This window comes from Thalia democratica, chromosome 3 (assembly GCF_965202585.1).
Source record: "Thalia democratica chromosome 3, ktThaDemo2.hap1.1, whole genome shotgun sequence".
NCBI lineage: Eukaryota > Metazoa > Chordata > Thaliacea > Salpida > Salpidae > Thalia > Thalia democratica.
The window spans coordinates 52,160,020-52,174,011 of NC_139167.1; the positions used below are offsets into that span (position 1 = coordinate 52,160,020).

The 13,992-nt window shown below is 29.9% G+C and overlaps 1 protein-coding gene across 1 annotated transcript; it reads right to left on the reverse strand.

Annotated features, from left to right (window-relative positions):
* Positions 1 to 4,268: 4,268 nt before the first annotated feature.
* Positions 4,269 to 13,069, reverse strand: LOC145831811 (mitochondrial Rho GTPase 1-like). Its single transcript, XM_082939151.1, has 10 exons — positions 12,898 to 13,069; positions 11,924 to 12,060; positions 10,455 to 10,548; positions 8,555 to 8,622; positions 8,201 to 8,355; positions 7,388 to 7,606; positions 6,616 to 6,925; positions 6,090 to 6,289; positions 5,630 to 5,837; positions 4,269 to 5,321 (listed from the first exon to the last, which is right to left on the reverse strand). The coding sequence occupies exons 1-10, from the start codon at positions 13,045 to 13,047 to the stop codon at positions 4,946 to 4,948; spliced, it is 1,917 nt and encodes a 638-aa protein (XP_082795277.1). The 5' UTR covers positions 13,048 to 13,069; the 3' UTR covers positions 4,269 to 4,945.
* Positions 13,070 to 13,992: the final 923 nt, after the last annotated feature.

Genomic DNA, 13,992 nt, shown 5'->3' on the forward strand with positions numbered 1-13,992 from the left:
AAAGTTATGGAGATATCAAAGTTTGTATTAAAATTGAATCGATTGTTATCTTTGTGTATAGTTTCTTCATAACTAAACTAAGTTGACTTCAAAAACAAACAAAATCTTACTATGGTGTCCTCACGTTTATTAGTCTATTTTGATATTTTACACTTATAAAGTTAAAAATAATGCTTAAATTTATACGGTAAAAATTTATACAGTAACAAAACGAAAGATAATCAATAATTTTAATTCTAAGTATTTCATGATTATAAACAGGTGGGACAGTTTATATACACTTAAAATGGGAACGGGTCACTTTTGCACGAGCGTCACTTTTGCACGAAGACACTTTTGAACGAGGGGACACTTTTGCACAAGGGTCACTTTTGCACGAAGGGTCACTTTTGCACGAGGGGACACTTTTGCACGGCGACTCTTTTGCACGAGCGTCACTTTAGCACGAGGGGACACTTTTGCACGACGTCACTTTTGCACGGAGGGTCAATTTTGCACGAGGGGACACTTTTGCACTGCGACTCTTTTGCACGAGTGTCACTTTTGCACGGAGGGTCACTTTTGCACGAGGGGACACTTTTGCACGGCGACTCTTTTGCACCGAGGGTCACTTTTGCACGAGGTGACACTTTTGCACGAAGACTTTTTTATTTAATAAAAAGAAAATTTTTTACTCAAATAATATTCGCTTTTAAACGCAAGTTGTTTCAAATAAATAAAATGTGGTAGTTTTTTAATGAAATTTTAATGTACAGCTTTTATTTGAAGCTTTACGTAGAACTATAAAATAATTAACAACGTACAACATTTCATTAATTTATATTTATTAGCTTAATTTAAATAGATTAGTTGAATACACATTTTTAATTTTAAATAAAAACGATTTGAATACATTAAATAAAAATAATGTGAATTTTGTTACTTGTTAAACAGAAAGATAAACTTTAGTAAGGCTTTAAAACACGAATTTCGAGTATTATTTTTACTTATTTTCTCTCGATGTTATAATTAGCAAATATTTTTGTTAAAAAAATATTTTGAATTTATTTTTATTTCAAACAATTGTTAAATTAAAATAAAGATTTAGTTAGTTTATGAAGTGTAAAGGTATTTAAGTTTTTACCTGATGTTTATTTTAATTTTTTAGTTTAGCGTGAGAATAAAAAAAGCAATAAAATAGCGCATTTTTCATGATTTAAACTTAGATTATTTCGTTACAATAATGTTGCATGATAATGATAAGCCAATGAGAGAGTAACATTTAGAAATTTGAACTTATGTTCATCAAAAGTATCAAGAGATGCTTATACCAGCATTCCATGATCATGAAATAAGCCAACGAGAGCCTAACGTTAATGTCCTTGGAGCGATAGGTTTTTGTTTTTGTTGTTAGTCACTGCATTTAAATACTTGATGTTGTTCGTTCTACATCAATGCGTAAATAAATATAAGTTTGTGGTTAAAATTTTTCTTTTTATGTTAACCTATAAATTTTACATCAAATTATGTTTTTATCTTTGTTATAATAAATAAACTATATGTGTTATTTTATTTTTTCCTTATGTGTCTTCCAGTTTAAGTGGTCTAGGTTATGATGCTTAGGGTAATCATATGAACAATAAACTTGTAACCGTATAGTAAAATATAAAAAAAAGGCATAGTTGTTGATTAATATATTAAAATTCAAAATATACTAGAACAACTTACTTACACATAAAGTATTTTTTATCCTAGTTTCTAAATGAATTAACTTTATTGTACATGGTATAAATATTTTATAAATAATTTAATTTTATCTTTTCGTTAGTTTGTTTCTAACATTAACTTTTACTGTTTAAGATTTTAGATCTTTTATTTTTTGTCTTTAATATAGGTTTATTACAAAATTTTAGTTTTCAGTTTCTTTTTATGTTGCAGACTTGGTAGTAGCTAAAAAACTTTTGGTCAGCCTGCATGCAAAATTTATTTTCCGTGCAATAAATTCATCGTGCCAAAATGTCGCTGTGCAAGATTTCATCGTAAAAATGTAACGTTGTGCAACAATGCTGCCGTAAAAAACTGTCATCGTGAAAAAATGTCGCCGTGAAAAGTGTCACCTCGTGCAAAAGTGACCCACCGTGCAAAAGTGTCCCCTCGTGCAAAAGTGACCCTCCGTGCAAAAGTGTCGCCGTGCAAAAGTGACCCTCCGTGCAAAAGTGTCGCCGTGCAAAAGTGTCCCCTCGTGCAAAAAAGTCGCCGTGCAAAAGTGTCCCTTCGTGCAAAAGTGTCCCTTCGTGCAAAAGTGACCCTGCGTGCAAAAGTGACGCCGTGCAAAATGGTCTCCTCGTGCTAAAGTGACGCTCGTGCAAAAGAGTCGCCGTGCAAAAGTGTCCCCTTGTGCAAAAGTGACCCTTCGTGCAAAAGTGACCCTCGTGCATAAATGTCCCCTCGTGCAAAAGTGACGTTCGTGCAAAAATGACGCTCGTGCAAAAGTGACACCCACCCACTTAAAATATATAGCTTGAAAAATTACATGTTAATGATAATCACACTGCGTTCAAGACACTTCATACTCTATCACATAAATCGGCACATCTTTCGAGTCGCACACGCAGTATTCGTTTACATTATCCATCACAGCTTTATTCATGTTTGCCCCGGTACCTCGGCCTTCGATTGGTCCAACATTTATGACTCGATTCTTGCTATCGTGATCTTAATTTTAAACACCAAAGATTGAGTACCGACCAAAGTAACGTATCAAAAGTTTTCTTTTGTAATTTCTTTTTTGTTCTTGTTTTTCGTCATACACAATTTTTCAGGTGGAACTGCAATCGTACACACCAACATTTTACCCTGAACTGTCTATTTAGCACTGATTCAATATAATATACTTCACTGCAAAAATGCAGAATAATAGGAGTAAGGTGCACAGGCTTTCAAAACCTTTATCTGAGAAATCAAAAATAATAGTCATCTTTGTATCCAAAATGTATCATTTTTTAGTTGTATAACAAATTATATTTGCTCATATAACTTTGCACGGACAAACTTTTTGCGTTGGTGGCTTTTTCGCAAGAATTTTTTTTTTGCACATATTGTCTGAAAGTATAGATTTTAAGAATTTTACGTTTAGAATGAGGGTCCGTTGGCCGGATCCGGCCTGCCAGTGTTTACAGAATTGAAATGGAATCCGTCTCGCTAAAGACAAAACTGCGAATCTAAGTAAAAAGCAAATAAAAGTCTCAAGTATAATTCACGGGAGATTTGAACGCTATAATAAATTTCGTAAAAAATACGGTCATATAAAATTAGTATTTTTATATGACCGTATAATGATTTGAACAACAAAGTAGTTTTCGTGAACTAAATGAAACAGAAATCAACCGGCCCTTCAACGACTAAATATTTCTACATCTGGTCCGCCGACTAAAAATGTTGCACGCCCCTAGCTTAGCAGATAATGTTTTACCAAATGTTAAGACACATAAGATAAACAATGATGAAGTTGAGAATTATAGTATAAATGTTAAAGGTATTGCTGTATATACCCAATTATATTGCTATACATATCTATCGTCTCTAAAAAACTATCGTTTTTGTTTAAAGCTGCTAATAAATAACGTTAACTAAATTTCCTTTTTTTTTCAAATGAACTTTAGCATCGTAATTGTTTTAAATATTTCTACTCGCAATTGAAAACTTTTATACTATTGAATAAATATTTATTTTTTTATACTTAATTAACGTGTTGTTTTTTTTTTCCTACAGGGTCTTAAGCTTGTCTTATTTTTAAGCCTATTGAACACGACGGTCAAAGTATGGTCGAAAGACCTGATGTAGAAAAAAATTTTCGGTCACGGAGTTACGTACAATCTCTTTAACTTTATCTTCTTAAAGCTAAACAAAGATTATTTTTACATTAAAAACTTAAATTGTTTTTCTACATAAGAATAAAAAGAACAACGATTTTTGTTGCAGTTGCCCTGAACAAAAATGCAAACTGTACCAAAGCGGTGTACGACCCAATAACAAAAAGTACACCAGGTACTTGGAGCAAAATTTTTTTGAGTGATGTATTTTTTTGTTCGATAAACTATGAAGTTGAAGATAAATAAAATAAAAGTTTACTTTTCTTGATGTACTAAAATAAAAATTAGTTTAAACATTTAACTACGAAAATATTGTTTGCAGGAATCATGGTTTAACACGTAACAAAATTAAAAATTTATATCAATTAAAATATTTATATTTAAACTTTAAATAAGGTTATTTAAAAAAAACATAAGTTAAACACTTAAAAACTTTATTGTTTGGAAAACAAAAATAACGATTTGTCTAACACATAAACTTTACAATAATCATTAGAGCATAAGAAACAGTTAAGCATACATAAAGTTCTAAGTAGTTTGAAATATCATTTTTACGTATTTTGATGTAAATCATTGGTACGTTGTAAAGAATAAATACTTAGTTGCTTAAATTTTACAAGCTTTATAAATATACATATAGTTTAAAATAGTTATTAATTTAAAATGGTCGAAAATAAATAGTTACTCACAAATGAGCACATGCATAAGTTTTTCTGTTCGAAAATAAACGTCATGATGAGTCAATTCTTAATTACTACTGTGACGTAACAACAACGTTACAAGTACAAGCTGTAGTAACAAAATTTGGCCCTAATATCATTACAAACTGTTGACGTTAAACTTTTTAATTACTATATTAAAATTTAAAAAATCCAACTTTATTATCAAAAGAATCTATAACTATTTGTTTCTAATCCGGTTTAAATAAAATATTTTTATTCGAAAAAATTAACATTTATCAAAGTGAAAAATAAACATTGTAAACAACGACAGCATAGTTTATAATTATTGCTAGTATTGAAATCACAACCATCAGAGGAGCGTTGCAATTTAACTCTTTTTTCCTGAAAACCCCACAAATTTCGCCACAGAGTTCAAGCCTTCTTGACAGTCAAGCTCTTTGTTAATTCCGCAATTTTCACGTCTTTCGATTCCAGCCACTTGTACAATCCGTACCCACAAGCGCCCGCCAGCAAGCAGAAAGCCCCGAACTTGAAACAAACCTTCAATTTGTTCCCAGTTCTAAAGTTCTTCTTCAAAGCGGGGCTCGGCCTCGACGCCACCTCGGCGAGCGCCTTGTAAATTTCCTCATTCGCCTCGTGATCTTGTGAGGAGAAGAGGACGGGAGAGGGGAGTTTCTCCTCCTGGCAGAACTCCTCAGGTTGTAGGAGGGAGCGCTGCCTGACCGCCTTCCTGTCGCATTTCGAGGCGACCAGCATGCACTGGATGTCCGGCGACGTCGCCACAAACCTGTTTACACGTATTTTAATTTAAAAACAATTAAAACAAAGTTTTTTAAATTTCAAAGTTAAGATGTAACGATTTTTAAGATGTAATTTTAGTAAAACCTCTGCACTGATAAAGCCTCCAAAAAAATTAAGATGTTAAAAAAAAATATTGACAATAACAAAGGTTTATTGGTCGTTCCATGACTTATCAAATTGCTTTTGCAACAAAAAGAAGACAATGCTATAAAGTTGATTAATACGTGCTTTTAAAAACAATCCGTGTAATAAACTTAAAAAATATTATGTGATTTATAGTTCAACTAAACAAACCTCCTGTAAGCCTCGACGCACGGTTGGAAGGAGTCCGCGTCGGTTGAATCGTACATCAGGCACACCACGTCGCACATGAACAGCCCCTCCCCCGCGGCCATCAGGTCCACTATGTCCACTTCGTGCAGCAACAGGTAGCACGACCTCGTGTCGTTGACTGCGATCTCGTTGATGGATATCACGCTGTTCGACGGCCGCTTCTTAGATGCTGTGGTTTGTTTGGAGTGGTTGAGACATTAATAATAGACTTACTTACAACAAGCTTCCCAAGTCTTAAGTCAAAGCTTGAAACACATCTAATAAAATTTTTAAACAAGTTTAAAAGTAAATTTAAACGTCATTCCTATAAAAGCTTTCTTACTACCTATTCAAAGCATGAGACCCAACTGACAAGTTTTCAATCGGAACAAAAAAGATTATTCAAACGAGTAACAAGCAAATAAATTACAAGAAAACTAACAGGCGTCTCCATTTACATCGCTCCTGATGAGTCCCTGCAGGAATGAGGACTTTCCGCTTCCCTTGCACCCGATGACCTTGCACGTGAAAATTTCCCTTCCCGCTCCTCCCACCTTGCCGCTGACGAACGTCACAGCGTCATCTTGCGACAATTTGCCTTGCAGGGTGGCGTACCCCAAGTATGCCAGGTGCTCCAGTGTTCTGAAAATATTATTTTATCTACGATTCAATTTGATAATTTACTAAGCATTTCCATTTTAGCACACTCAATACCGTATTAAGAAAATGGTTACAAAAATATCGAATAACTTTTAAAACTGTACAGCTTCACTTTAATAATAATTGTTACTATCATTCAAACCTTGGTATCAAAATTTTATTTTTTCTTCGATTCAATTTATTCATTTTTTTACTAAACGTTTTTATCCTGACACGCTCAAAAACAATTTTACTACAATAATTACGAAAGTATCTAGTTACTTCTAAAAGCTGTACAGCATATCTACAACAACACTTATCATTCAAACCTTGGCACGTCGAGGTACGTGGTGAGCATCCACTGCGATAGGAAGCCGACCAGCGTCACCCCGCCCTTGCCGTCCGTGCAAACAGTCGACAGCACGTCGCCACCCCACGGCTCGTACGGGAACACCGAGAACAGGTCGTACAGCTCCTGCTGGTTCAGCAGGCCGTCCTTGTCCTGGTCGAACTTGTGGAAGACCATGGTGAGGAAGGCCTTGCCGTTGTCGGAAAGTTGGGGCACCGAGTTCGGGTCCGGGGGCTGCACCGTTTCCGGGTACAGGTAGTCCTCGCACAGTTCCAACTTGTCGTTGTACCCTGGTTTTTAAATTGGTGGTAACAGAAATAATCTTTAATATACAATTAATCCTTTATCGTTAAAATAAACAGCACTAAAATCTAATTAAGATTGCTTATGAAAAAAAATGTTTTTATTTTTAAAATAACAAGAGAAACTTGAAACTCATTTTAACCAATTTACACATAGCCTCACAAGTCATAATATTGTTTTATTAAAATAAAACAAAAATGAACAAATCTTTGAAAGTAGAAACCCACCGAGTTTTTTTTTTTAAACCGCCCACGTAGTCTCGTGCTGATATAAAATAAAATAAAAATCTTTGATATGAAAAATAAACAGATTTAACTTCCAGATGAAAAATATAAGAAATTAATTTATTACTTCAAATGTCACAAAAAAACTTGATCTACTTAACAAACAAGCTTCCTGTTTATTCTTTTTTCAAACTAAAACAAAATTCTGTGAAAGCGAAAACCCACCGAACTTTCTCAACACCGCCCACGTGGTCTCGTGCCTGCCCCGCTGTATGAACAGCAGGTGGAGGTAGAGGAAGCCCTCCAGGGTCAAGCTGTTGTCGGCGACACCTTGCGGACAGTTTTTCCGCACCACGTTCTTCACGTCAATGAGCGCTTGCGGGGCGAGCGGGGAGTTGAAGCAGATTGTTTGGAAGTCGTTCAGTTCCTCGTCGTTCAGTTTTCCTGGTAAATTGTAAAGTTTGATACAAAACACAAATAATAATAAACAAAAGACGGTTGAAAGAACTGAAACTAAACTTAACTTTAGCTCAAGTATGTTCAGATAAATTGTTTCAGCCACTATAAAAATTTATTGAAGCTTTCTCAATAAGATCTGATAACTGAACACAAATAAAAATAAAGTTCAATGCAAAAACTTATGAACATAAATAAGGTAAACAAATAATATAAAGGAAATATAACTACTTAAAAGGTTTTAAATTAAATACATTTAACGGTTAATTACAGCTGTAGTAAAAGTAAATTAAAGATTTTTATAATTGAAGCTGGTAACCACGTAAAATGCATAAATTAACTTAAAATTTAAAGCACATTAGTATATTGTATTCGAAACCACTTAAGTTTAGTTAGATATTTTATATGAAATAAAAACAAAATAGAACAAATGGTATAGTACAGTACATCAAAACAAGGTTAAATAATATGTAATAAACATAATATTTCTGAAGACGATTTGATGCACAAGTATCATATATAGAATATAACCAGTGCTTGTTACAACTTAAGACAATTACACAAAATGTTTTTACAACAAACCGTTGTTGTCAATGTCGCAAATTTTGAATATTCTGGTGAGAGCCATTCTGCTTTCAGGTTTCAGGTATCCGTCCTGGGGGGAGTAGAGGGGTCCCGTGGGGTGAAGTACCGCTTTTTGGGCGAAGTAAAACAACTCTGACACGTTCGACATTGTTCTGTGAAAAATTTGAACAACTATGGATAAAAATATGTGAATATTATATTACTAGTTTTTATCTTTTAATTAGAAATATACATTTATATTTTTAAACACAACCAAGTATACCCTATTTTGTAAACTTATTTTGCACTATTGATTAGAACTCAACAAAATAATTTTAATTCAAAGTAATGTTTTATTTTCAACCAATGTACCTGGCAGAACACTCAATACAGGTTTCTATTTCGGGAAATTCAGACATGATTGGCATGACTTCGTAAACCTAAAAATGTTTATTGAATTTTTTTGTAATCAATCAAAAAAGCTGTTAAGTTTATAGAATAATTCTCTCTGTTACAAAGTATAAACGTAAAACACTTGCTAATAAAAGTCCTAACGAAACAAGTTCGTTGGAATATACAATAATGACAACAATTTGCACAGTCCTTGCTTTATTCAACTTTTATTTCAGAAGCTGAATAAAGCAAGTACTGTGCAAACTGTTGCTATAATTGTTTGAATTGTATAAAATATAATTTCATTAGGCTAGATGTTTTTAATTCAATGGAACAAAATTTATAAACTTAACTTATTAATAAGTCATTGCTAATATTTATAAGTTTATGCTTAAAGTTGGTTCTTTCACAAATTATGAGTTTTAAATGAGTAAAATAAAATATACTAAAACGATTTTTTTAATTAACAATGCTTTTTTAAGAATTTAAGTTGTACTAAAAAAAGTTAACAGCGTTATTTATTAGCTCAACTATAGAAAGAATTAATGAAAATTTAATTTCTAGAGACAGACTATTTTTTTATCTTTTCCTTTTAAACCATTTATAGTAAAATTGTCACGTTTTATTTTGCAAAATAAAATTTTATGCTCTCTCTCTACCACAAAGCATCAGTACAGCGCAACAATAAAATAATAAAACTTTTAATTACCATGTATATTTATATGTATTTTACAGAAAAAATAGTTAAGACTTTCAATGAAGACTGGATGTTTGTGTATTATTCGCCAGAGGGCTAATATAAATAAATATATATTATAACCACAAAAAATATGTATAAACTGACATAATAACTTAAGTTTCACACTACACACCATTCTAATAAAAGTTCAACTATAAACAATAGTTTTTCATTTACTGTTTAAAACTAAAAACTATTAATTATAAACATTTTTATTTATCTTGACTTTTAAGTTTAAAACCACAAAAACTTAACACTATTAAAAAGCTAAGCTACTAATTTTTTAACATTTAAATTTGTTACTTGAAATAGGATTTTTTATGTTTACCTAATAGAAAACATGATTAATTTATTTTACAAATTTTACGAAAAGTTTAATTTAGTTATCATAAATTTTGAAAAATCGAGAAAGTTTACTTTCATATTAAGCCAATAAAAGATGGCTAACTTTAACTAGTGAATTTAAAAAATTAGTCATAGAAAAGCCATGAACTAGAAGATTACATCACTTACAATCATGTTTTAAAAATTGTGTAATTAGTTTTTTTTTTTTGTTTAAAGTGCATTTTGAATAAACTGCTTCAGTACATTTTTTTTTAAAAGGTAGGGATTAAACAATGAATGATAAAAAATAATACTATTTAGACTACTAGTAATACTTCACAATAAAACTAAAGTATTACTAAAACATTTTAAGATAGGTCAGCGTTTAATAAGAAAAAACTTTGTTTATGCGTAAAATTAAAGACAAAAACATAATTTTCAAAATAAAAATTAAACTGTTTTCAACGATTAGCTTTTCAATATGAAAATTAAAGTTAAAAATTTTAACTTTTATCCTAAAAGCTTTAAATTAAAGTTCTTAGAGTACTATATAAGTCTAAACAACAAAAATAATTTGTAATATCTTTTAAATAAAGCTTCCTATAATTTAAAAACTAAAAGAAAAATTTGCAAAAAAATATTTTAAATAGGTTTCATACAGAAGCTATACATTTATACTTTTTGTCTGGTAACCAAATTTAATAAAATTATTGTTCCTAACAAAAATTTGCTTAAACTAAACATTGATATCTATTTATAAAAAGTACTAGTTCGAGTTGTTAGTTTTTGAAGAACAATATGCAAAATCATAAAAACCTGTGTATCTCGTACAAGATCGGACTTACTGCCGACCAAAACGATTGGAGGTGAGTTTTCGTGCATATTGTATTCGCGAATGAGGGGGAGCCATCTGTGAAATTTTATGATTGTAAATCTTAATATAGCTCAATTTTTATTTAAAACTTATGATAAGTATGTTTGATTTAAATACAAAATAAATATGTGCAAATTATGTAACAGAAAAAATTGTAAGTTTGTACAATTGTAAATCGAAGCACGACTCAACTTTTATTTAATTTCAATACATATTTATTATGTCACAAAAAAAACTTGTTTAAACAAGATTTGTTGTGTTCAAAGGAAATCATTTTTCAAACTTTTAGGAACTTTGTATAATCAACAGTTCATGACCATCTAGGTATTACCTTGAACAAGCTATAATTAGTATTTAGAACTTATATAAAGTATATTGAAATGAATAGAAAAAAAAATATTATAGGAAACAAAAAATAGACATTCCCTGCTGAATACCACATAAATGAAAGCTTGAACAGTTTAAATGTAAACGTTATGTTTAAATAAAAGCTCTTGGACAGAAAATAAGCATAAAGAAAAAATATATACAAAGAACACAGCGTACCTTGGTGATTATCGTACGAAGAATAAAAGATGAACAATACTAATTAAATTAGAGTTTACAAGATATTTAAACTAAGAGCTTAATTATGAAAATTTTTTAACAAAATTAAGGCCATAGGGGGGGGGGGGGGGGTAGAAGCCATTTTTTGACCAAAAATAACATATAGACTTATATTATAGTAAATTTCATAATCTTTCAGATGCTTTTTTTAGATTTTAAAAATATTGAGTAACTTTTTTTTATGACCGGTTATATAAAGGGTTGTCTTTATAAAGGGTATATACAGGGTAACTTTAAAGCCGTTTTTCTCGAGTTTTTAAAAACGGGCTTTAAAATCTATCTTCTCCTTCATTTTTCAAGCAATCTTCTTCAAATTTTCAGGAAATGTTCCTTACATAATGAGAAAAAAACGTTATTTGTGAATTTTAATAACTTAAAAAAAATAAAAATTTTATGACAAAAAAAAAATAAAGTGATTTTTTATCAAAAAATTTTTTTTTTTTTCAAAAAAAAGGTATTTTTACTTGAAATTTTTTAAAGTCACAAATAACGTTTTTTTTTATTGTATAAAGAATAGACTGTGAAAGTTTGAAGAAGATTGCTTAAAAAATGAAGGAGGAGATAGATTTTGAATGCATTAGTCTTTTTTCGCCGTTTTAGTTTTTCCTTCCCCATAAGGAACCTGTTATGCGGCCCGACTTTGGCCGGTCATATCTCAAAAACTAATACGAATTTTTAAAAACGGTAAAAAGCAACTTGAAGCTTAGTAAAAACTCTATAAAATAAGATCAACTTGTAAAAAACATGGCCTACCCCCCCTATGGCCTTAAATATTACAAAATCATCTAAATAAAAACTAAACAACCTTTTTCTAACTTGGTCAAGTGTGCTGAGATCTGATAAATCATAAACTAAGCAAATAACATTTGCTCTTGAAATTTCTTCACAGAGTTCAAGTTCTTGTTGTTCACCCTCACTATAATCAACTATGTAGGTTGGTACCTGTTTCAATTTAAAATAATAATGACTTAAGTTATACTAATAGTATTTTAAATTAAGCTAGACTAGAAAATTGAACTTAGTATCAAAACTATCATTATATTTTGTTATAACTTTTAGTTGAAACTTACTATCCATAGTTCTTTTAAATGAAATTAAATTTGTAATGACACATAAAAAAAAACTGTTTCACAGTTGCAAAATATTTTGGTTTATAACCAACAATATGAAATCAAACTCTCATGTAAAGTAATTTTAAACAATGCTAACCTTTTAAAACTTTCTAGTTATAAAAGAAGAAGCCATGTACTACTGTCAAAATAAAACTACACAGATAAAACGAAATCAATAAATTATGTTATGCTGTGAAAGTGTTGTTTAATAATATGTTCAACTTGTGTTGATAATGTTTTGAAACATAAGTTATTGTCTTTGAGAAAATATTTGTACACATTTCAAATTGATATCTAGCAAGCTTTTGTGTTCTAAAACTTCAATTAATCATGTTCAAACTTATAAATATTGTGCACAGCTTTTCACTAAACAGCGCACACTAAACTAATATGCTTATAATAAGTTTGAAAAACTTTTTTTTTCATTTAATATAAGCATAAAACATTTTTAAACTTTTTATAGTTACTTTTATTTTAAAGCATAAATTTTTTTTTGCACAAAACTTTCTTTACAGATCAATTTTCTATGCAAAACTTTTGAAAAGTAATTAAACAAATAAAAATTATTTTTAAATCATAAAACAATTAAACTTTAAGTATTATGAAAAAAATACTCAAAAACTAAATTGTTAAAATTAGCAGCTGTTTTTAAATAAGTATTTCAAACCTTTTCAGGGGTGACTTCAGCTGGGATGGTAATTTCCTCAACTTTACTCGGAACTTCTTCAGGGAAATCTTCAGTCACAAGGGCGAGTATCAGCGAGGTTTTCCCCACACCAGGTTCGCCGAGTAGTAGTATGTGTATGTCCTTCCACATTTGATCAATGTGGCATTTTAAAAAAGCTGTAGAAAAAAAACAATTCAGTTATTTCAAATTAGATAGATTTATCATAGCACAAAACAATTTTTAATTTTTTTGTAAAAATTATAATATCAAAGATTATTTTAACGCTCTATAATAAGACATTTTAGTTACGTTTAAAAGTAAATTAAATAATTTTAAACAAAGCAATAAACAATTTTAAAGTTTATTGTAAAAATTAATGTTTTCTTTAAAAATTTTTCATATTCATAAAAGAAACATCAAAGCTAAACTTTTAAAAATTTACAAGCACTAACTTAGTTTTAGTTAAGTAATCTAAAACCACATTTAAACATACTTTGGTTCATAAGAAAAAATATATGAATCAAAAATATTCTTAAAAACTAAATTTTTGTTTATAGCTTTAAATTTTTAATTAATAATTAATATAATTAATTGTATTGATAGTTTTGATTTTATTCACATTTTTAGTTTAACCCAATAATAATATTTAATTAAAAATTAAGCAGAAATATTGGTGTAAGAAGTCATATCTGTTTTTGACCATTTTAAGTCTAAATTTTATCATTGTACACTATTTTATTTATATAGTTTAGTTTTATTTCTAAAATGTTAAATTAGAATCATATTTCTAATACTTTGAAAACATAAAAAAAAAAACATAACAAATAAAGGTTAAAAGATTGTTATAAAAAAACTAAGATGGTTAGGTTTAATGTTAGCAGAAATAGTTAGGGGTATTTAATATAAAACAACAACTTTTTTTTTGCTTTTTTGTTTACAATTTAACAATTTAAGTCTAATTTTAAAAAAATAAACATCAAAAGAACTATATGAAATGTTTAACAAAATTATAAACAAATTTAAAGTTGAAGCAAACTATTTTGCTTAAACAATAAAATTTAAAAGTTAAATAGTTCAGAATTTGTCATCAGAGTG